At 53.9% G+C, this 24772-nt stretch overlaps 1 protein-coding gene across 1 annotated transcript; it reads right to left on the bottom strand.

Moving 5' to 3' along the window:
- Positions 1-1795: 1795 nt before the first annotated feature.
- Positions 1796-12045, bottom strand: SH2D6 (SH2 domain containing 6; the record flags this gene model as incomplete). Its single annotated transcript, XM_080813645.1, has 12 exons — positions 1796-1912; positions 2464-2622; positions 2800-2883; positions 3136-3222; positions 3636-3660; positions 3986-4064; positions 4467-4512; positions 4963-4985; positions 5909-5975; positions 6804-6862; positions 7430-7550; positions 11914-12045. 12 exons carry the CDS (start codon positions 12043-12045, stop codon positions 1796-1798), a joined length of 999 nt encoding a protein of 332 aa, XP_080669771.1.
- Between the last annotated feature and the right edge of the window lie 12727 nt (positions 12046-24772).

Below are 24772 nucleotides of genomic sequence, written 5' to 3'. Positions count from 1 at the left end.
CACCTGCTTCTGCGAGAGCACCCAGCTGCTAATCCCCTTCCCACATCACAGGCCGTGCCCACCCTCACCTGCCCTGTGCCACCTGCCTCATGCTGCTCCCCTTCCCGGTGGCCTGGCCTGAAGGTACTCCCTGCTAGGACTTGAAAGTCATTGACCCGAATTCCTGGGAGTGCTTATCTGGGAGACAGACGCTAGGGCGCTGTCCATCAGGCCCTGCACTGTCCAGAGCACGCCTCACCTAAGCCTCCTCCCCCTAGGATAATTGCGTAGGGACCTCTATCTCCACCTCCATCACAGAAATAAAGGAAAGGGTGATCTGTCAGAGCCGGGAGCGCGGGGGCCAACCGCCAACGCCCCACCACCCAGCCTGGCCCTGGCTCCGTATCGCACTTGCATCTCCCAGTGCCCGCCGCGACCCTCGCCCATCTCCCCGCGCTCCAGCCCGGGCCTCCGCACGATCCGATGCGGAGCCGCCCTACCGGCCAGCGCCCGGGGTCCTTTGGGAGGCGGGGCCGGGGGCCCGGCTGGGGGTAGGGGGTCCCGCCCGTCGGTGCCAGCCCGAGCACCAGGCGGCCGCAGAACGCCCTTTGTTTGGCGGCGCTCGCGGCTTCTGCGCAGTCACGGTCACATGGCGTTTCCGGCACGGGGTGTTCCGGGCGCCGGGCCAGGGCTCGGGACGCCCCCGCCCCCCCCCCCCCGCGCGCGCGCGCCGTCCCGCCCGCCGGCCGGCCGGCCGCAGATCTCTGACCACCCCCCAACCCCCGCCCAGGCTCCCCGAGCGGGAGCTGTACCTCCCCGGGCGCGTCCCGCAGGCAGATCTGCTCCCTGGCCGCTGATCTTCTCTAAGCCCCACCCTTGGGCCTTCCACAGATTTTGGTCTTCGGACTGACATGTCCAATACCCAGTTGCTTCCTGGGGTCCCTGTCTCCCCTACTCTAGACAACACCAAGTGAGCGAACTCGGGCTCATTCCTCCGTGGGGCAACACCCTACGGCAAATAGGTGGGGGACAAATACTTAAGGCAGTTCTCGTCATAAATGGGGCGGCAGACAGCACCAAGCCTTTCCCACCCTTACCCCATTCTGAGCCCCGAAAACACAATCAAGCAAAAACAAGCCACCCTCCACGGGACGTCTAAGGGCAAAAAACCCAATCAGGTACAGAAATGGGGCTGACCCTTCCCGCCCTGGCCACCGCTGCTCCACCACGCTCAGACCCGGTCTGCACCCTGGGACACTTAAGGACCTTGGAGCCTCATGGAGGCCACCTCTGCCTCGCTCAGCAGATTCCAGATTCATTCAACAAATATTTATTGAAAGCAGACTATGTACAGTGCAATCAAGCTGCCAGCCCTGTGCTAAGCCCCTAAGAGAATGTGAAAGGATTCCCTTTGTGTCCAAGCAGTGCCCCAGGCAGGCCTCCCGAGGCTCAGCTTCCTGGAGGGGGCCTTTATCCAGAGCAGCTGGGAGGCCCTTGGGAACAGTGCAGACCCAGCCATGCCTGGGGCCTGGGAGAGGGGGCTGTGCCTGACCCTTGCTTCCCAGCCTTGGATGTACAGCAGGGAGGGGCACCTCCAGGCTCCAGGTGAAGCTGGCGTGGAGTCTCAGGGGTTCTTTCTGCTTCTGGGCAACCTTTCTGACAGCCTTTCGGCCAGGTCTGCAGGGACTGCAGCAAGAGAAGGGGAGGGCCTGGAGGGGCGGAGACTGGGGAGAGGCAAGAGGGACACAGCCCAAGGTGGCCAGGGCAAAGAGCAAACTGTGGGGCGGGAGGTGGGTGTGTACAATCCGCAATGTAGTCAGGGCTTGGTCGGGAAGAGCAGGCAGGTGAGCTGACAGCGGTGGCTGTATCTGTCCACAAGGGGCAGGGGATGCTGTGTGTAGTGCTGGACCATGGCAGCCACGGACGGGAACAGCTAGACAGGACACAGGGCATCAGTGAGTCCCCCAAGCCTCATGCTGGGGAAGGGGCCTTTTGACGTTTTTCTAAATCCTTTCCTTTGAGTTTGCCCCATGAAGTTCCAATGCCCTTTTGTGCCCCATTCCAGGCCTCGTGGAACTTTCTCGCCACAGCATCCACGGGTGTGCTGTTAGCCAGGCCAGGTAGAAATAGCTCTGGGGCCCTTCCTCTGCCCAGGCCTTCTAGCATGGAAACCTCAGCAAGTGCCGGACACAAAGTCCAATCCTTGGCATGGACGGAGTCTAGACTACCTGGGTCCCACTCTCCTCCTGGCTGGGGTCGTGGCAGGCACAAAACCCCCCCACCCCCACCTGGGGCCCTGGACAGACTGAGCCCTGCAGGAGGGGGTGTATCCCTCAGAGGAAGGCAGACCTCTGAGAAGGAATTCAAGTCCCTGGCCTCTGTCATGTCCAAATCACGGCAAAATGTGTGTTTTCCCCTGGGCAAATGTACCTGGCTCTGCTGTGCCCTTTTGCCTGCTAGTCTCCATCCTCCTCCAGCACCTACCTCCTCGTTGTTCCTGCCCTGCCGGCCCAGGGCATAATGCCTCCCACCGTCCAGCTGCCGGATGGGGATATTGAAGACCCGGCCACGCAGAAGCACTGCCAGGGTGAGGGGCTGGGAGCTGTGAGGCTCTGAGCTGGGGCGCACAGTGTAGGCGCCATCCTGTGGAGGAGACCCCATCTGTCAACCCCATCTCTCACCTAGCCTACCTGCAGCCTTGGCCCACAGATGGTCAGCAAACCACCTCCCACCCACCCTCCCATCCCCAGTTGCTCAGCCAGCCACAGCCCATGAGCAGAAGGGTTTCTGCAAAGGCCCAGGAAGGCTGCAGTTGCCCACCTTTTGGAATCGGAGCAGGGCATTGTCAACAGCATGGCGGTCACAGTTTCCTGAGTACCAGGGCTGACCCAGCAGGCTGCCGTCCTGTACATACACATACAGCCACTCAGAGACGTGCCGGGGGCTGGGGCACAGAGAAACCTGGGCTATGGTTCTTTGTGTTCACATCTGCCTTCCCCAGACTGAGTCTGTGCCAGTAGAACAAAGATGTGTCCGTGCCTGCCGCCCAGGACAGTGCTACATGCCCACATTCAATGTGTTCCTTGCAATAGCAGCCGCCAGCCCAAGGAGGGTCCCTGTCCGTCTCGCTCCAGCCCTCTCCCAGCCCCTCTTCACCTCAGCAGCTGAGGTGCTCCAGGTAGGTGCTCTAGAGGAAAGAGAGGATCTCCTTCCTGCTGAAAGAAGCAGATTACAGAGTTGAGGCTGGGAGGGGATTAGACAAAGAAGGCTTTGGGTCTGGCTGCAGAGGTGGGGGAGGTTAGAGGGCTGGGCACATAGGCCTGAAGCCCAAAACTGGACACTCAGTGCTTCACCCCTCCTCTCCAGGTCTTGGGCTCTGGTAGGACCTATCAGCTAGGCCGTATGTGACCTTCAAATGAGAGCTGATCTTGAGGTACAGGCTGGGAGTTTCCGGCTTTGTTGAAGACCCTAGCAATTGCCCAGTGGGATCCCCTTAGGCCTGCTCTCACCTAAAGTCAGAGCTGCAAGGATTCCCACAGCAAAGTGGGGCATGAGAGGTGGGCAGAGGGCTGGGGAGCAGACTTGTGGCTGCAGGCCTGTGGCTAGGGTGGGTGGCAGGACTGCCTGGGGTTCACACTGAAGATGCCCGTACTCACCTTTAGAGGTGGCATTCGCTGCTCCCTGGGACACAGAAAGGCTGCTCAGAAGAGACTCAATCCTGTAACCCTACCCCCTGGGCCCAAATTCCCTCCCTGATCCTCCCCCCAACCCCAGGTCACACGTCCCCTGGCTAATAGCCTCTTACATTCCAAGCTTCCTGGGGAGCTACAGTGGGCCTGTGGGGGCAAGGTGGGGAAGAGAGCTCAGATTTTACTTCCTTTAAGAGAAAGAGCCCAGGGAACCCAGAGATCACAGGGTCAGAGATGGGGAAGCCAGAGTTGGCCATTTTGTGTGTGTGTGCACGCACACACATACACACACACACACACACCCAGTGGGCACTCACCTGGGCACCACTGATATCCTTGGAAGAGAGATTGGGGGCATCAGGACTTGGGAGCTCAGAGTCCTAGTCAAGGCTGGGACTGAAATAGGGAGGGCAGGCTGGGCTGAGCTGGGCACCAGGCAGGGGTACCCACGCTGACCAGGGAGGGGAGCAGATGCCTGCAGGGTCTGCTGCCTCTCAGCAGCCTGGGCTCTCTGGGAGTCCTTCCAACCAGAGGGAGGGCTGTCCTGACACAAGAGCTGGGAAGCCCCATGCAGCCCTTGAGTAAGTCCCCCCCGCTATGCAGTGGGGGTCAATCTGGACCAAAGGCCAAAGCATGGGTGTCCCTGTGGGTGTCTGAAAGCAAATGTGTGTTGGTGGAACGGTGAGGGAAGACAAGGGAAGAACATGGAGCCAGAATGTGTCCTGTTTTGAGCAGCCGAGGGCCCCAGGGCCGGAGGGACCTGGGGCAGAGGGAGGTGTTCACTTGGACTGGACTCACATTGCAGGTAGATGTCCTCATCAGGTTTCTCTGGAAGGCCTGGCACCTAAGGGTTTGACCAGCAAGTGGGAGAGAGGGTGAATCCATCACCGGGGGGCAGGGGGGGCTAATTTGGGTATCTCCCTTCCCCCTCACAAGGTGGTCACTTTCTGAGAGCTAGCTAGAATGATTTCAGTCGCTCCTTTGCCTGGGGGAGGAGCACCCATGAGCACCTTCCCCTTCAGAGGTACTTGTAGGCTCCAGCTCTCCTAAATATGGGCATCCAGGAAGAGTGGCCTCTAGGAGGCCTCTGGGGGAGGCCTTCCCCAGTAGCGCTGGATGGCACAGAGAGCTGGCTTACATCCTGACAGGGGCCCATGGCAAACAGGGAGCCACTCTGCTCTGAGCCTTTTTCTTTGGTTTCAGGGATATTTCCTGGCCCCCCGAGGCCTGCTACCCCAGCTCTGCCAACTTCCTAGCCAGAACCCTGTGAGGGGTGGGCAGGGGGGCCACTCACCTCTCTGGCTGGTGTAACCAGCTCTGGAAGGAAAAGGAGAAACCAGCAGTCAGAAGCACAGGGAGAAAGGAATTCAGCGAAACTTAAGCTGGGAGAGTGGAGTGTCCTCGGACCTTATCTGAGGGCACCCCCAGAGCCAGCTTTGAAGCCCCAGGCGATAGCCACCTGAGCTCCAATCACCCCACTTCATAATCCCCGGGGGTGCTGCCCAACTTAACCTCCCAAATGATTTGTGAGGCTTGCTCCAAATGACTTCGGGGTGTTCCAAAAATCTAAATCACTCCCAAGCTCATGAAGGCTTACCAACCACTGAGCAAAGAAAACACAAACGTGCCTCAGGTTAGCTGTTTGCTCTGAGGCAGGAGGAGACTGCCCCTCTTGAGCCATTTCAGACAAAAATACACGGGCTGAGGTCCCTCAGTATCCCGACATCCCAGAGGTTCTATGTTCAGGCACTTAGCATGGGCAGTCTCTGGACAGTGATAGCAATAATGACAAGGATAGAATCAGAGACTGGCAGCCAAAGGGCCCCTTTGATGGGGGATGACACTCAGATGTGTTTCAACAGTGCAGGTCCTCTGGACAGGTGAGGCTGCCCTTCAGAACTCCTCAGCCCAGAGTGTCCCTTGCCTGGCCCGGACACCACAGCAGATGCACGACCGGACCTGGGAGTCAGGGACTCTGCTGCTTTGTGATCTCAGGCAAAACATTTCTGGGCTCCAGCCCTCAGTCTCCCCCTGAACTGCCTGCCTTAGCAGGGATGGGCAATCAGCAGGTTAAAAAAAAACGAGGACCCCCGGTGGTTGGTGGCGGGGGGGGGGGGGGGGGGGGGCGCGGCGGAGTGCAGTGAACAGGCAAAGCCTGAAACCAAGTCAGGGGAGCTTGGGTCTACCTTCAGTGGTGGGCAACCAGTGGGCCTCTGAAAAAGACAGGACATCCTCATTACCTTGCTTCCAGAGGGGGAAGGGCTGTCCCTGCTTCCTAGCCTCCTTCAGGCTCAGTACCGCCTCCAGCTGTGGGCACAAAGGGGCGGGGAGGGGAACTAGGGTTAGGGGGGAGGGGGAGGGGAACTGAGTCAGGGGGAGGGCACGGATGGCGGGGTGGGAATGGGCCTTGAAACCACAGCAGCACAAGAACCATGTGCAGAGGTGACTCTCTGCCTTGGTCCTGTGGCTCTTGCTTTGTTGTGAATCTCTCCCTGTTTTCCTTTTTATTCCAGTAAAATCTATGATGAAAGCGGTAACTTGTGAGACCATAAGCTTCTCTCAGCCCAGCGGGCAGTGATGGCAGCAAAATGAAGGATTTCTTCACTGTCTAGGCAGGGAGGGGTCTGCAGGCTCTAGGGACTGGGGAGGGGAAGCCGAGCCAGCCCTGCCTTCTGGGCTCCAGCTCCAGAGGAAGGGTGAGTCCAGGGGGATGAGGACAGCCAGGGGTGCAGCGCTGGGGAGGGCCGGGTGGGGCAGGTGGGAGCAGCGAGGGTTAACAGGGTTCCTCTTCTGGCACATCTAATTTTTCAGGGACCTCTTTTTTTTTTTTAAGATTATTATTCATGTATTTGACAGAGAGAGAGGGAACACAAGCAGGGGGAGTGGGAGAGGGAGAAGCAGGCTCCCCACCGAGCAGGGAGCCCAATTTGGGCCTTGATCCCAGGACCCTGGGATCATGACCTGAGCTGAAGGCAAGACTCTTAACGGCTGAGCCATCCAGGCACCCTCAGGGGCCTCTTGAATGCAAATATGGGGGAATCTTGCAAATGAGATGCCTCTTAGATTTACTCCCTGGGAAAGGGTAGCCGGGTGGGGTGGGTGGGGAAGGAGGGGCTTGGGGAGGGTACTGTTCACCGTTGTGGCCTGGGGCTGCGGTGGTGGTGACTTGGATGGGCCCACGGGGTCAGGGTGATCTGGAAAAGGCCCCAGGCATCGTGGGTCGGTGGGTTCCTCCCACATAGGTTTCCAATTTTCCTCCCACCCCCCACTTAGCCTCTGTTTCCTCCCCTTCTCCCCCTCACTGGCTTCCCCACAGCCCCGTCTCCATGGCAACTGGAGGCGGCCAGCTTTCCTGCCCCCACCTGGCCTAGTGGAGGAGCTCTGGGGGTGGGAGGCCAGCAGCAGCCCAGGCTCTCCTGGCACCCCTACCCTTGCTCTGAGAAGTGAGGGATCTCAGAGGAGGCCCCAGGGACCTTGTCGGGCCTCCTGCTTTCCCACTGTTGCCTTGGTTACGGTGCCCCTCCAGCCTCCTCTCCCCTTCCCACTCTTCCTCCTGCCTTTCTCCCTCCTCCCTCCGCCTTTCCTTCATCCTTCCCTCTCTCTGCCCAGCCCAGAAGCTTCTGCAGCTGCCGGCTGAGGCCTCCCCTTGCCGCCCCAGCACAGACAAAGGGAGAAGAGGCAAGGCCTGCGCCCTCCTTCCTCATGGGGACCTCTGTCCTGCCTGACCACCCAACTCCCTGCCTCAAATGCCCAGCCCTTACCCAAGTACACAGGGTCCTCCTCGGTGTCAGGAAGGTGGGCTGGGGCAAGACTGAACAGCAGAGCCTCACAGGGGGGCAGCTCATATTCGTTTTCATCTTCTTCCTCCTCCTCTTGGGCTTTCTAGAAGGGACAGAAGAGGGGCAGTACCAGTGGTAGGCACTGTGGCCCACCTCCCTCCACACCAGGCTCAGCAGCTGCACTTACCTCAAATCTCCTTGTCCCTGGGGTGGGCTGAGGAGATGGGCTGGGGGCATCTTTGTTCCAGGCTGGGGAATCTGGACAGGGGACTGAGGAGACTGGCCTCACCTTCCAGCACCCCCACCCCACAGTGACTTCCCCTCTTTCCCCCATATAAACCATCTGCATTTTTACAGTGGGCCTTTCAGGCTGCTTCACTCGACTCAGAGGAGCTATTCATGACGAGTGTCCAACACAGCCGCAGGGCCAGTGAGGTCAGCGTTTTGAAACCAAGGGGGCCACCGTCACTTACCTACACATCTAGGGGGTGGAACGGGTGGCTCCGACCTGCAATCAGACTCTGGTCAACTATGCCCGAGGGGCCGGACCCTGCACCGCTCCCGGGACATTCACAGCCGCGGCGATGTGAGTGGCACCCCCTGGGGTTGTGTGCCAATAGCCTGGGACCGGGGCAGCAGGAAGAACAGTCTGGGGGCAGAGCCGGTGCCTGGTGGGTGCGTAGCCGGATGAGCGGGTGCCCCAGCGAAGCCGGTGGGGCGGGAGCCCTAGTGCTCACAGTGGCATGGAGGTGGGTGGATGGTCACCCTGGGCAAGTAGGGCTGTGCCCAGGAAAAGGGGTAGCGAGGGAGAGACAAGAGAGGAGACGGAGGAAAGAGAGGAGCCCGAGTACTCACTGGAGCTTGCTTCCCCTGAGCTTGTCCTGGAAAGAATCAGGGAGAGGGCATAAGTCAGTGCAGCCGGGATGCCTCTCCCTAGCAAGCATTCTGGGTCGCTGCTGCCCCAGAACCAACTCTCACCATGGCTGGGCTGAAGGAGCTCTGATCCCTGCGAGCCTAGGCTCTACCACAAAGGGCCTGGGGACAGAGGTCCTATTATTCTCATCATTTGCATCTCAACAAGCACCAGGAAGGTAGGTCTGCTGTGGTCTCTAACCTCAAACCCAGTTGCCCCATGAGGCTCCCAAGAGCTTCCCCACATGTCCTCCCACAGCTGCGGTCCATGGTCTCCAGCCCCTCTGCCCCACTGGAGGAAGGGCTCTCCCCTCCGCTCCAGGGTCTCAGGCCCACAAGGCCGGACCCGAGCTCAGAGGCTTCCTGGAAGCTCTGTGATCTGTGCCCCCTCCCCCAGAGGCTCCAACTCTCCCCATGGTCGGCCAGACGGTGGCCAGATGGTCCTTTCCCAACTCACAGAACAGAGGCCATTAGCAGATCCAGTTGAAAATGGGACACTGTCCTTGCACTTTTCTTAAACACTTTTGCTTGCTGTCCTTTCCTGGTGAAAGGTCACCAATGATCCAAGAAACGGAGGTTAGTGAAAAGCTCAGAAATAGGCATGTGTATTTCGTTTGACAGCTTCCTTTCTGGATGGCTGTATTTATTCATGGAGTAAATATTTATTGAACATCCTCTCTATGCCACTGTTCCAGGTGCTGAAGGTGTTGTAGAAAATCCCAAAGAAGCATGCGTATTTCCTGCTGGACCCTCACAGTAGCCCCATGATGCAAACGCTAGTTTTATCCCTGTGTTTCAGATGAGGGAACTGAGCTTATTAGAGCAAACTCCTCACAGAATACCACAGATGCGGTGCCTTCGACAACAGAAATGGCTTTTCTCACTGTTCTGGAGGCCAGAAGCTCACGATCAATGTGCCATCAGGATTCATTTCCGGGGAGAGGTCTCTTCCCAATTGCAGACCGTCTCCTCCTCTCCCTGTCCTCACATGGCCTAGACTCTCTGCAGGCCTGGAGAGAGACATCTCTCATCCCTTCTTAGAGGGACACCAGTCTCATGGAATCAGACCTCCACCTTTATGACCTCATTTAACCTTAATGATCTCCCTAAAGAGCCTGTCTTCGAATCCAATCCCAGGGGTGTTAGGACTTCACTATAGGCATGGAAGAGGGGCAAATGCAGTCCAGAGCTCAGAGGCTTTGAGGAACTGAGTGGTTTTCCCAAGGTCAGACAGCTGGTAAGCATGGGAGGTGGGGTTCCACCCCAGGTTTGCCAACCCAGAGTCTGTGCACCAACCTGGAGAGCCTCCTGTATCTCATCTAGGGTTGAGTCCTTACCCTCCTTTCCTGTCATGGAATTAGACACAGGAGGAAACATGCCTTCCTTAAGCCTGAAGGAGCCCATGACCTCCAGGTGTTGTTACTTTAACATCTGAGACGTGTTGGGGGAAGGGCCTGGGGTCTGACTTTGTTAAAACCAGGGACTGAGGAAACACAGAGGAGGATCATGAACTAATACCTTTCTAGTGCACCGTGACTTTCCTATGTCTGTTATTTTGGTCATGTCTTGGCTGTTAGCAGAAAGGAGAAGTGAAAGCTAGGTGCTTACGTCTTGGGAAGCCACATGGCTAGGACCCTGGAGAGGAAACCCCATGGTTGGAGCTGGCCACAGCCTTCAGAGAGGAAGACCAGATGAGTCCTGGAACCTGCAGGCCAATGGGCACTTCGGAAGCTGTGAAAAATCACTGGGGTGGCTTACCAGGGAACCCAAGTGGTACAGTGGAAAACACTGAGAAAACAAGAACAGTGAAACAATCCAGGCCTGGGTCAGGGGCAGGAGGCTCCTCCCCGACCTCTCCTCCCCATTTGACCTTTGTTCCACATTTGGACCATAATGCAGGGGGCAAGTTCCCTTACCAAAGGGACCTCCTATGGGACAGGGTCAGCAGGTCAAAGTCAGCTGGAGGCTGCTGCTCTAGAAGCCCAAACCAAGTGGGTTTCCAGTCAGCACTGCCCTTGCCCCAGCACCTCCCTCCTGTTCTGGGCTTTGCATAGGCAAATTCCAAGACCTGGGTGAGTGAAAGGGCCCCCCGGGGAACAGAGGATGGAATCGTGCCATCTGGGTGGGGGCATGGGCCAGGACAGATCAGGGAGAGGCGGGGAGGATGGAAGGAAGCCTGCTTCATGGCTTTGTCTCACCCTGGCCGGCCTTCTGAGGGGTGCGGACTGTGCTTCTTACTAATTACACAGACAGATTTGTTGGACAACCTCTTTCTCCCCTGGCACAGGATAGCGCAGAAGCCTAGCTCTTCCCTCAGGATGAATTCCTAGAAGTGGAATTACTGGACGCTCACATTTTGGTTGCAAGACTCCATGGTCTGGTAGCCCCCGAGTGCCTGATTTAAGGCCCTTCCCCGGCACTCAGTGATTCTCCACATTTGCTGGTTTTCAGCAGCTGATCTCCAATGGGAACAGACTGTAATCTGCAGGCCCAGGGTAGTCTAAATCCACCCAAAGCTCTCTAGGGCAGTGTCCCCCCATTTGCATGATCACAAGCATCGCTGGAGAGCTTGTTAAAAGCCCTTGTTCCCAGATCTTCCCTGAGATTTTTTTTTTTTTTTTTTGACAGAGAGAGAGAGAGAGCACGCGCTCGAGCACGTTAAGCATGGGGAGTGGCGGGCAGAGCCTTCCCTGAGATCTTAAGGACTGGCTGCTCCAGGAGGGAATTGGGATTCTACATTATTATTTTAAAGATTTATTTCCTTGAGAGAGAGAGAGAGGACACACGTGTAAGCAGTGGGAAGGGACAGAGGGAGAGGGAGAGAACTGGACTCTGAGCTAAGTGGGGAGCCCAACGTAGGGCTTGATCCCACGACCCTTGAGATCATGACCTGAGCTGAAACTAAGACTGGGACACCTAACCGACTGAGCCACCTAGGTGCCCCAGGACTCTGTATTATTTTTAACAAACATCCTAGGTCAATTTTATGATCAGTTTTGGGAAATGCTGCTCTACAGGAAATAGTCTGAGAACATGTGACTTCTAGGACATTTTTAGAATCCCATATGGACTTTTGCTCATTCAGAATATAGGGGTCCCCAGCAGAGAAAGAATGTGACACAGACCTTGCTTTCAAGGGGCCCCTCCAAGTGATGGAGAGGGCACATCCGAGGAGATGTCCAATCTCTGTGTTTCGGTTTCCTCTTGTGTAAATGGAGATGTCTGTGGGCAGTCCTCTTGGCAGGGGAGCTTCTGAGGGTCAAATGAGGGGACAGCCCAAGAAACACACAGCAGCCGCACAATAAATACCAGCTCTCCCTGAGACAGTGGTGTGGTGCCTGACGAGGTTGTTGCCAGCAGACAGGGCAGGTGGTGGGATCCTTGGTGTGGCCAAGTGGGAAGCACTATGAGGAGGAGGGCATAGTTCCTGAGGACCCGGAGTAGGAAGGTAAGCAGGCTGTGGCCTGAGGTCTCAGGGGTGAGGGCAGGAGCTCTGAGATGGGGGTGACTGGACTCCCAGAGAATGGAAGGGGATATGTGCCATTCCTTCTGACTGGGGGGCACGTCCTGCACTGGGGGCATTCTCCATCTTCCAAATCCTGGATCCAGCCATAGGAGGCCCCTGAGGCCTTCCCAGACTTCCTTGCAGCTGTGGTGCAAGCATTTGGCCAGCGATAGGCCCCCATGTCAGACTTTGTATCCAAAGCAGGCACCAAGAGGATGACAGGATGACAGGATGACAGGATGACAGCTGTGTCCTATTTCCAGAGTCTGGAGATTGAGAAGCTAGTGCCACTACCAGGGCCCAGGGTAGCGGCGCTGGCAAAGAGTGATATCTGTGTGCAGAGGTGCCTCCACTGGGCCAACTAGGCCGTGACCTTTGGGACATGATTCCTGGGAGTTTCTCTGGCCGTCCGAGAGCTATTGTGAGCTACAGAATATTTTTAATACTTATTTTTCAGCCTAAACTAGCTAGGGTGGGCTTGTCTTTCACTTGAGTTGAAACTGCAGAAGTCCAAACAGTGAGGCCAGATGTGGGCGTCTCCTGGAAAGGTGAGACCAGGTAGAGGTGAGACCGTGGCATGGGATGGCCCGAACATACAGGGTGGGGGAGGGGAGCCCTGCAAGTGGCAAACAAGGTCCTACAAGGCGTCAGAGAGACTGAGTCCTCAAGATATTTCTACCTGAGCAGGTGAAGCCTGAGGCCAATGGAACTCGGAGGTTGGGTTAAAGCGAAGGTCAGGGACCCGCCCTCTCACTCCCTAAAAGTGATACCAAGCTTGGAGCGTATAGTAGGTCTCTGTGTTTTTTTCTAGTTTCCCTCAGATTTCCCAAGGGTTAGGGTGGGGGCTGACGGTCAATGCCAGCTTTCTGGGTCTCTAGGGCGAAGAGCACGAGCCGCTAGCACCCTGCTTCTGCCCGCGCCTGGCACGCCTCTGTCCCACACACCCTGCCCTTCCCTCTTCCAGAGCCTTTGCTCATAGCAGAATTTGCCGTGTCACAGCTCTGCCTAAGACCCGGGAGGGACTCCCCATGGCTCCTTGAATGAAAGAGCCAAATGCTTCTTGTTGCCTTGTAAGGAGGTCAGGCCCCTATCTGCTCCTCCTGCCCCAGCCTCTCCACTTTCCCCACAGACTCACACTTGCCTTCTCTCTGACGTGACAACAGGAGGGGTATTGTCCCTCTGCACCCTGTTGACTGAAGGAAATTTCAGTTGGAAGAAATTTAGATCTCTACTGAGTCCTTAGAGAATAAAACCAAGGGAGGGCACTCTTCATGTACAGCAAAACACAGTAAAAAAGGAAAAAGGACTCTTCCCTATGTATGTAATACTTCAAAAACATTTTACACCCTCCCCCCCCCCCCCAGCCTCCAGCGACTTTACTCAGCTCTGCAAGTGACAAGACTCTCTTCACAGATGGTAGAAGCACATTCCCCTTCCCCAGACTCCAGCCCTCTCCCCTCCACCTGGGCCTGATAATGCAGATCACCACAATTTCTCTAGCTACCTTTAAACTTGATCTGTTAGCCACTGCCCAGATTCTAGAAGGAGCACCTGGTTTTAGAGAACTCAGGAGATGTCCCAGGATTTGGGAAGCCTAGGGAAGGTGAGGGGGGGCAGGGTGGTTGCAAACACTTACAATGTTACATGGCTTCCTTCATCCCTTTCTAGCCTCAAGCAGGCTCCTTTTCTAAAAAGATATTTTTTAAAAAATTTTATTTATTTGACAGTCAGAGATCACAAGTAGGCAGAGAGGCAGGCAGAGAGAAAGGGGAAAGCAGGCTCCCCGCTGAGCAGAGAGCCTGATGTGAGGCTCCATCCCAGGACCCTGAGACCATGACCTGAGCTGAAGGCAGAGGCTTTAACCCACTGAGCCACCCAGGTGCCCCAAGCAGGCTCCCTTTCTAGAGGTTACACACCTGCCATTCTTTTGCTAGAACACTCTGGCCCGTCTCCTCCCTCCTCCTTCAGGCCACAGCTTCTGTGACCCTCAGCAGAGGTCCCAGACCAGGGCCAACTCTCTCTCCCCACAACACACTCGCTCTTGTGGCTCCCACCATCATTAAATCTAGGGCTTTACTCCAGAGCTAGACTGTGGACTCCCACCTGACTGTAAGCACTCTCAATGGGTAGCGACTGTGACTGTTCAGTTCAGGGCCCAATTCCAAGTGCCCAGCCCACAGCCTGGCACAGAGCCAGCTCTTAACAAATAGTTGTTGTTGCTGCATATTCAAATCTCCCTTGAAGCCTGCCTCTCTGTGAGCACCTACTACATGCTAGGCATTGGCCTGGGCACCGGAAATACTGCACAGAATGACAGAAAAATATCCGTACCCACTGGAGCCTACATTCTACAAATAAAGACAACAAATAAATAAGAATTAAAAAAAAAAAAAAAAGCCTGCGTCTCTGCAAACATCTCTGGTGTCTCTCTTCTGAAAAGCTATAGCTTGTTCCTTTACTGCCTACTGGACACCGGGCACTAGGCCTAGACTGAGTACAGTGTCCTACCTGCTAACGACTCCCTGAATGCAGATGGATTACCGAGGAAATCTTCTCTGAGTACCTGTGCCTGACTGTGCCCTTACCCTACTGGGTCCTTTCCTCTATTTACCTTCCTGAGTGTGTGTGTGTGTGTGTGTGTGTGGTGGGGGCATCTATCCCCCTCCCCCCGTGCTCCAACCCCTCATTCCCCCAACCCCCGGTCTCCCTGGACGGATGTAATATGGCCCAACTCTGGTTTCTCTCTTCAGCCCAAAGCCAGAGAGCCAGATATCTGCTATTCCCGTTGCTTGCTAGTTCCTTTCTCCTAGGACTGGCGAGCCGAGAGAGGTTATGGAAAACCGGCCAGGCCTTTTACCTCCCCCCTCGGAGAGACCAGGCCCTGCTGTTAACGGATGTGTCACCATTCCACATCCTTCCTTGATGGGCGTGGAGGGCTCTGAGATCACCCTCCTCGCCTTTACCAACGGAAAAATTGAGACTCAAGCAGGGATGGATGCTGGGCCTTGGGCCAAGGCCATCCAATCGTATCATACGCCTGTACTAAAGCCCTCAGTCCCCAGCCCGACCCCGTCCGCCGCCGGGACCACAGCAGTCTTTCTACGGGAAAGGGCGACCCCTGGTGGTGAAGAGAAGCGTGGCGGCCTGTCCTCATCTCCAGGATGACAGGAAGGGGCGTGGCCTGCAGGACCACCGACAAAGGTTTACCACCGGCTAGTGATGCAAGGACCCTGCTTTGAAAATGGGCAAAAATTTGTGAGGCCTACACAGATGAAAGATTTTTAAAATATGCACAAATAAGATGGAAGGTGTTATTAAAACGAGTTTCTGTTTATGATTTTTTAAGGTTTTATTTTTTAGTGATCTTTACACCCATTGCTGGGCGAGAACCTACAACCCCCGAGATCAGGAGTCACATGCTCTACTAACTGAGGCAGCTAGGTGCCCCCCTTGTTTATGATTTTAAATGACGGTTTTAACAAACTTTTATTTAAAACATTCATGTGTCGAGGATAACTCCATCCAGCACAGGTGCAGGTCCTTCCCAGTATAGACTATGTATGGTCCTGAATTGCTCCCATGGGCCTGAAGGGGAAAGAACCCAAATTCTGGTGCACCTTACCCTTAGCCACATTCCCTGTAATGACCTAATTAACACTGCCCTGTGACTTTACCTGCATCCTGTCAGCTGGATATTCAGAAAGTAGGGATAGGCATTAAATAGCTTTTGGCACATCCCGGCCAAGGGACACAGGCTCTAACTGGTTCAAGAGTCCAGTGCTCAGCCCTGGAATGCAGAAGTCCCTGTTACAGGAGAGAACGGGCCTTTATTAGAGAGTCCAGTGCCTGGGGCAAGGCTGTCTCCAAGTTTCTATGGTATCTATCGCTCATCTCTTGGCACAGAGGACTATTCAACAAAAGGTTGATTGTCTCAACCAAAGTACTTGGAAAACCAAGACTCTGAGAACTTCCCAGACAGAAATGGGTATGCTTAAAGACCACCTGACTAGTTAATATGACCCCCACTCCTGCTACCAAGGGAACCTGGGTGATCTACTTTGAATATAATTTCTGAAGTTGTTTCTAATTGTTCCAAAAATAAATGGAATATTTCTAGGAAACAGCTGGTCTCGACCCAAGTACAGAAGAATAAAATCTCACTGTATCACAGGGTCATGACTATACCTTCACAAACCAGGTATTTTCCTATCAACCCTGATGATCAGGGACACAGCAGTACATGATCAGATCAGAAAGTGTATAAGCTGAAAATAGGGTTGGAGACATAAAGTACAATATATTGCTGGCCACTGTGGTGTCACTGCTCCCGATACAGGTGTAACCTGAATCCCCACCTGGGAGCCAGAAATCAGCTGAGAAGAAGCCTCTGGAGAGAGACTGTCCTGGTCCTGGAGGGTGGATGAAGTGGGGCCTCCCCACAGCTCATCCCACTGAGCAGACTGGACTGAGTTCCTGACTTGCACTTAAAGGATTGGGTAAGTCTCTTCTGTAGCGCCTCAGAGGATCCCTGAGTAATCTGGAAGTTTGGACGAGAGTCTGGCGCTGACCCTGAGCTGTGAGCAGAGCATTTTGAGAGCATACTGAAGGAGAATGCCCAGCTCTAACTTGCTGGCAGCCTCTCAGCCTTATCAGGGTCTGTCATGTAAAGTTGATGCCTGCGCGCAAGACGCTGACAGCGGTCGGACACCGTGGCCCGAACGCCCGGACACATATCCCAGGGGCTGAGAACCCAGGCCTTCTGCGAGCTTCTCCAGAAGACCTGCAGGCCATACAAGGACCCTAACGGGCTTAGTCCCGCCTCAGGGTCCCGGCTGCTCCTCCCTCCTGGGAAAAGGCGTTCGCTCCACGCGAAGGAGAAGAGGTCAGGGAGAAGCACTCTGCATCTTTCCACAGCGGAGGGGCCAAGCTCCAAACCACCATCCCCTTTCCCCAGCAGCCCAGGACGGGGTAGGGTGGGAGGCGGGCGAGGGCTCCGGTCCGCGGAAACGGAGGGCTCAGACCGGCGGCCCCGCAGTCGAGCAGTGTATGCAGGGGCGGGGAGCCCGGCTGGCGGGGAGAGAAGACCCTCTTCTCTGTAGCAGGGAAGCCCCCATTCCGGGATGAGGGTCCCACCTCTCGGTACATTCTTCCGGTCCCGAGCGTCCGGGTCTCTGAGGCCCCACCCCGCAACCCACTGCTTGCTGGGATTTGTAGTTCCTGGGGGCGGAGCTAGCACGGCCTGTGCGTGGGTGTGTCTGTGTGTCCCGAGGTCCACTGTGCGTCCCGGTCCTCGTGACCTCATGCCCGAGGGCCTACTGGACCTGGGGTTGGCGCTGAGGTCGCAGGCCACAGCTCCCGAGGCCCCGCCACGTGACCCACTCCTACTGGGACTTGTAGTTGGGGCGCGGATTCGCGCCTGTGTAGATCCGGCGGGCGGAGAGTGTCCCGCGGGAGCTGAGCCCAGCTAGTGCCATCCTATTCCTCTTTGGCCTGGATCTGCATAGTAGACCTGGCAGCTCCGGTCGGGCTTCTGGTGTCCCTTTTTGCAGCCGGTCCACCGCCTCAGCGGCACCTGAAATACCAGCCTCTAGGTGGGCAAATTGAGGCACGAAGAGTTGCGTGCTTCGGCTGCGGTCTGCCCTGATGTCAGGTGGAGCCAGGCTGCAGCCAGGCTGCAGCGTAAACGCGGCAGAGGAAAGACCAGAGTGAGAACTTGGCCTGGGAGGCCCAGCCCAGGCCTGTGGGCCATCCTGGGCAAGGGGAGGGTCCAGGGCCCTTTCAGTTCTTTTTTATTTTTTATTTTTTAAGATTTTATTTTTCTTTTAATTTTTATTTTTTTTTAAAGATTTTATTTATTTGACAGAGCTCACAAGTAGGCAGAGAGGCAGGCAGAGAGAGAGGAGGAAGCAGGCTCCCCACAGAGCAGAGAGCCTGATGTGGGGCTCGATCCCAGGATCCTGAGATCATGACCCGAAACGAAGGCAGAGGCTTTAACCCACTGAGCCACCCAGGCGCCCCTAAGATTTTATTTCTTTATTTGACAAGTAGGCAGAGAGGCAGACGGGATGGGGTGCGGGGGGCGGGGAAGGGTGGAGGAAGCAGTCTCTCTGCTCAGCAGAGAGCCCAGTGCGGGGCTGGATCCCAGAACCCTGAGATCATGACCTGAGAGGAAGGCAGAGGCTTAACCCACAGCCTCCCAAGTGCCCCTGTTCTTAAGAGTCTGTGATCAGTGCTGTCTCGAAAAGATGAACAGACTCGCCCAGGACTGGCTGAGCACATTAGAGCTGACCACCTCATAGGGTTTGGCAACCCTAGAGAGGGAGATCAGGGAGGAAGGAAGTTTCTCCTGAGGAGGAAAACCAAGAAATGGGACAATCCTGGCCCACAGGTTTCCTTTGAGGATTACATAAATAGGGTTTTCGGGTGGGTTATTTTTTTTTAATCGAAGAATAAGTGAAATACAATATTATATTAGTCTCAGGTACAACATAGTGACAGTTCCATATATTAGGGAAGTATCATTATCATTTAGTTACCATCTGGGGATGGGACTGTTTTGTAAACTCTAAAGTCCAGGGCATGGGTAAGGAGTTACCATCCTCAGAACTTGAACTTGTGACCCTGGAGAAAAGGCTCTGGGCCTTTAGCACCCTCACTTTAAAAGGAAAGGTACACTCGTGTTAGATCGCTCTATCAGGAGAAGCTGGGTGGTAGAAACATGGGACCTGTCTATAATATATTTTTTAAGTCGGGTGCAAATGAGTTAAGGATGGCCTTACTGCTCAAAGGTTACAAAGCCCTTTGAGTGTTTGTTTGTTGACTGCTTTATTGACTGTACAATTCAGTGTTTTTTAGTATATTCACAGATTTGTGCAACTACCACCACTATCTAATTTCAGAACACTTTCATCACCCCAAAAGGAAACTCCTCCCTATTAGCGGCCACCCCCTAAACCCCACCTCCTTATCTCCTCCAGCCCTAGGCAGCCATTAATCTATTTATTTCTACAGATTTGCCTGTGCTGGACATTTCATGGAATCATATGATATGTGTTCTTTTGTGATGGGATTCTTTCACTTAGCATAATGTTTTAGAATTTCATCCAGGCAGGTAGCAGGTAGCAGTACTCCATTACCGTTTTTTGCAACTTCTTGTGAGTCTACAATTATTGCAAAATACAACTTCTTTTCTTTAAAGCCAAGTATCTGGAGGGTGAGCAGAAGTAGCTTGTTACAAGTGAAAGGACTCCCATCTGGCACTAACATTTTTTTTTTTTTAAGATTTTATTTATTAGAGAGAGAGAGAGAGAGCACAGGCAGACAGAGTGGCAGGCAGAGGCAGAGGGCGAAGCAGGCTCCCCGCCGAGCAAGGGGCCCGATGTGGGACTCGATCCCAGGACGCTGGGATCATGACCTGAGCCGAAGGCAGCCGCTTAACCAACTGAGCCACCCAGGTGTCCCTGGCACTAACATTTGATGCTGAGAGCTGGGTGGGCCCTGGGGAAGGAAGAAGGACAGAGCCTGGTGGGGAGGAGGAGGTCCCTGACTCAGCCCAGCTTCACCTCAGGAGCCTGTGTGCTCTGAGGGTTGGGATGGCCTCACCACCAGGCTCCTAATCCACCCTCTGCCGCTCACTAAAGGGATCTTGGAGCAAGTTTTTCGGTTTGTTTGGTTTGGTTTTACCTCATTTGGCCTCCATTTCTTCATCTGCAAAATGGGGATAATAAAATCATCTACCTTAGAGAATAAATGGGAGGATTAAAGGGAAAAAATCATATAAAGGACAACACCTGGCATATAGTGCCAGCACTCAAGATTGTTAGCTCTTTTTTTTTTTTTTTAAGATTTTATTTATTTGACAGAGAGAGAGAGAGAGATCACAAGTAGGCAGAGAGGCAAGCAGAGAGGGGGGGAAGCAGGCTCCCTGCTGAGCAGAGAGCCTGATGTGGGACTCAATCCCAGGACCCTGAGATCATGATCTGAGCCAAAGGTAACCCAGGCACCCCAAGATTGTTAGCTCTTATCATGAGCTTACAATGTATTGAAGACCCAGTGTGACCCTGGCTTTGAGTGGATAAACCAGCCCTTCCTCCTGCCCCTGTCACCCAGTGCCCTTCTTTGTCACCAGAGTGCACCACTGGAGCTCCTCCTGCCCCATTCTTGCTGGACTGCAAGAGTCCCACTTTCCCAGAGGTCACCAAGAAATTCTAGCATGTCACAGCCCAGAATGTCTCTGAGCACCCAAAAGCTTTATTCAGAAAATATGGCGGTCCACACCCCTGGCCATTCCTCAGAGCTGGCTGAAACGATCTAGAAAAATTTATTACAGATCAAATTTAAAGACTAGATGCATTCCAAGTCAATGCCTTCAAAGGAATATTTTGGGGAATTTGATGTTGGAATTTTTAAGTGTTACAACAGATCCCTGCCAGCTTCCCAGGCTGAGGAAACATGACAGCTCAGCCTGACCTGTGCCTCTGGATTGGAGTCAGAGGACCCAGAAGGGACTACTTTGCTGGTGTCTGCATTTTACACATTTTACTCAGGGAGGACCATACGGCAGGGTAGTTAGAAGCAAGGTTGGGAACTCCATTAGGGAGACTCCTTTCCAATTTCAAGAAATCCTTAGCCCTGGAAACCAATTCATAAACCTGGGTCCATGGACACAGAAGCAGAGAGCTGGCCCTCTTGGGTGGCTCCAGACCTTGGCCAGAGACCAAGCAGCCAAATCCAGAAGTCAATGTCAGATGCCTCTCTCTCCTGGTGTTTTTCAGCCAGATGTTTGTCCTGGAAGTAATTTATTAATAATAATGGTAATAGCACCTTGCATGTGTCCAGGCCTTTATTTTTTTCAAAGAGCTTCCCGAGGGTCATCTCATTGGATGCCCACAATACCCCAAGGTAGGATGATGGTGAGAGGAACCTGTGGCTCAAAAGTTTTAAGTGACTTTCGCAAGGTGACAAGTACCTTGGGGACACACTAGAATATGGGAATTTTGCTTTCTAATCTGCTTATCAGAGTAGAAATCTGGTAAAAAAAATTTTTTTTTACCTGCTAGGTGCTCTGCTGAGTGCTGGCATCTGTGGGAAGCAAGTATTTCTTGTTCTCTTCAAGGTCCTTCCAGCTGGACTAAGAATTAAATTGATGTGAGACAGATTAACAGGAGAAAATCAAATTTAATAGCGTACATACGGAGAACCCACACAGACATGGAAATTCCAGGGACAGTCAGGCAAAATGAGATCTAGTTGTCATTCTGAATTAAGAAGGGGGTAGTGTTCTGGGACTTCAAAGGGAAAGAATGCAACTCACAAGAGGATGAAAAAGAGTAAATGTTTGGTCAACATTGTTTTCTAGACCACTCAGAAACAATGGGACAGAGGGGACTTTGATCAAATGGGCCCAGGCTAGATTCCTTCCAGTCTACCATACCTAGTTCACAGTATAATGTTGATGGTGATAGCTGTCTTCCTGGAACAGGTCCTCTACCTAAATTCTTTTAGGCATTTGGGAGGGGAAGGGGATAAAGAGCTTTTCCTGAATCTGCTGGGTTTTGATTGTTTTTTAACTCAATATGACCTTCATGTTGGTGTGGCCTGCCCTTGGACTCTTCATTTCACAAGAATAACCTGATGTAACTCCTGGGCTGAGGGAGCCAGCAGTGTGATAGGAGAGGCACGCATGTAGCAGATGATAAAAAGTGATGGCAAGAGAACTTTCCAAGGGGGCAGAAGTGTTTTATATCTTGGTAGGATATAGGTTTACATGGGTGTTTGCATATGCCAAAACTCATTATGTGTATGCTTTGTGCATTTTGCTGTATATTTTCCCTAAAAATGTAGAAAATGAGAATGCTCTTGGAAGACTATGTCTAGCTGGGTGTTGGCAGGGGGCAACTGTTGGGAAGTGGGCCAGAGGCAAATTAGGTTGCCCATGGGTACAATTCCACGTTTCCTTGTGGGGTGTGGTTGAAAAGTTTTCCCATGGAGGCTGTAGACCAGATGGCCTAGTAGCCTTGATGCCCAGAGCACCTGGGGACTACAGAGGAGGGGGACAGGGATTGCTGCATGTTTCAGGGGACCAATATTTCAACTGAGTGTGCAGGGTGAGCAGTTGGCAGGAAGACAGTGGACAGGGGGAGGGTGGTTTCTGAGCACTGCTCAGTGAAGTGTGGTTGCCGAGCATGGTCCAGATAGAAAGGGGTAGTACCAGGCTTTGAACTGCTTCCCTTCCTCCAAGCCCTATCAGTAGGCCTCAGTGAAATTCAAGCTGGTTGGAATTTTTTTTTTTAAGATTTTATTTATTTATTTGACAGAGATCACAGGTAGGCAGAGAGGCAGGCAGAGAGAAAGAGGAGGAAGCAGGCTCCCCGCCGAGCAGAAAGCCCGATGCGGGGCTCGATGCCAGGACCCTGGGATCACGACTGGAGCCGAAGACAGAGGCCCAACCCACTGAGCCACCCAGGTGTCCCTGGTTGGAATATTTTTTTTTAAAATAGGGGCACCTAAATGGCTCAGTCGGTTAAAAGGTTAAGCGTCTGCCTTTGGCTCAGGTCATGATCTCTGAGTCCTGGGATTGAGCCCCATGTCCTCGGCATGCTCAGTGTGGGTCCACTTGGGACTTTTTTTCTCCCTCTCCTTCTGCCCTCCTCCTGCTCATGTGCTCTCTCCCTCTCTCAGATATATAAAACAAAATCCTTATTTATTTATTCATCTGAGAGAGAGAGAGCACAAGGGGGTGAGGGACAGAAGGAGAGGGAAAAGCAGACTCCCCAGTGAGCAGGGGCTCCCTCCCAGGACCTGACCTGAGCCAAAGGTGGACGCTTAACCAACTGAAACCCCCAGACACCCCTAAAAATTTGTTTTAAATTAATTTTATTTATTAATTTTTAAAATAAATTCTACGCCCAACATGGGTCTCAAACTCATGACCAGGACATCAAGAGTCCCAAGCTCTACTGACTGAACCCTCCAGGTGCCCCTAAGATAGTTGGAACTTTTTAGGTTTTTTTGTTTTTCAGATTTATTATTTATTTGAGAGAGAGAACACCTGTGCTAGCAAGCAGGAGAGCGGGGAGGGGCAGAAGGAAAGAATCACCAGCAGACTCCCCTCTGAGCATGGAGCCCAACGTGGGGCTCAGTTCTATGACCCATGAAATCACCACCTGAGGAGAAACCAAGAGTCAGCCACTGAGCCACCCCTGCGCCCCCAGTTCGAAGTTTTAAATCTGCTTCAAAGAAAAGAGAACAATGTCCTGTTACCACCGTGTCAGGAGGCCAGGTCCATATCCTGATCGCAATGCGTTTTGTCAGCTGACATTTTTGGGGTTTGCCTGCCGCTCCTGACTCTCCACCCAGGATCCAGGGTGTAAGTGTGGCCCCTGTGCTGGCTCACTTCCTGGAGGGCCCGGCTGGCTGGTGCAAACACGGGCTGTCCTGTCTTCCTCTGGAGAGAAGGGTAGGAAGTATTGCAGGTCTAGTCCAGGCTTTGAAGCCAGACCAGCCTGGGCGAGAATCCTGGTTCTCAGCTGAACTGGCAATGTAACCCTGGACAAGTCACTCCCTTCGAGCCTCCCTGACCCTTCTCTGTCCATGAAGCCTAATGATGAGGGTAGTAGGTCTGAGGACAGAACCACATCGTGTGTAAAGCAACTGAGTCCGCAGCAGGCACTCAAGGGACAGACAGCAGCTGTGAGAGCTTGAACGAGTCCAAGGCTCTATCAGTCGACTGGGGCTGTGGACACTGCCATCCCTGGCGGAGTTTCCCGCGCGGCCTGGCTGCTGTTAGCCTCCCCAATACCCGCTACAATTCTAGGTCCACATGAGCATCCCTGGCTCCCGGCAAGGGACAGGGGCGAGGGACGGCTCAGCAGCGCCCCCAGCCGGTTCAGGCCGCCGGGCTCTGATTCCCCCGGGCGTGCGGGGCAGCGGAGGCCACCGCCACGGCCACGAGCTACCGGCGAGGCGCTGGCAGGCAAGCAGCGCTCTGGGGTCTGACCCCCGGAGCCAGGCTGCGCTGCAGAGGTCGGAGGGACTCTGCTGGCCCGGGGCGCCTCCTCCGGGCTCTCGCTCCCCGTCTCCTCTTGGGGCACACACACTTGCCTTATCATGTCTTCCCGCTTCCTGAAAAGAGGGGCCTTCCGGAAAGGAGAGGCGGGAGAGGGCGGATCCTTGCTAAAGAAATGCTTTATTTTACTCCATCTGTGACAAACTGAGCATTCCCGCTGGGGCAAGCTGGAGGGAAAGGAAAAATGTGAGTCTGGTTAAAAGAAAACCAAACCAACCAAACACACACACACACACACACACACACACACGCAAGGTTTAGAGTCTGGTTACCAGATGTTTTTGTCGCTTATGGAGTGCTAAGGGGCTTGGGATTCCTAGGCTGAGCGACCTGCTCTTTTGTTTTGCCCTTAAGTCGCAAACCTCATTTCATGTTTGTGGTGATGGGGCCACCATTTGCCAAGTGAGGCTCAAATGTGGAGAACAGTGACTCCCATTCATCCCGTGTCCTCCGTAATGCACAGAGTCAGTACAGAACCGAAGAGCTACCTGTTATGCCCCGGGGCAGACCAGAATCTGTAAACCTTGCTAGGGTGGGAGTAAGGGACGGGGGCAAGAGGCCGTGGGGTGTGTGTAACTTCCCATCCACCTGCCAGCTACACCAAGCTCATGGTGGGAGGGTCAGGGGCATTACTTCCTGAGGTGCCCAGCACACCTACTGGAGTCCCCCTACTAAATTCTCTTTGTTGGGAAGAAAAAAAGTCTAAGTTTATTAAGCATCTATTTGTTAATTTTATGATCTCATTTAATCTTTGCCTTTATCTTTCTGCCCACTTACAGATTGGGTACAGTGAGGCTCCAGATTAAACACAGTGAGTAAGCAGTCAAACTATTCAGCTCTT

Source organism: Martes martes (genome assembly GCF_963455335.1).
Source record: "Martes martes genome assembly, chromosome: 9".
In the NCBI taxonomy this organism is placed as follows: Eukaryota; Metazoa; Chordata; class Mammalia; order Carnivora; family Mustelidae; genus Martes; species Martes martes.
The sequence above is the reverse complement of the archived record's forward strand: the minus strand, read 5'-3'. Positions and strand labels throughout refer to the sequence as shown.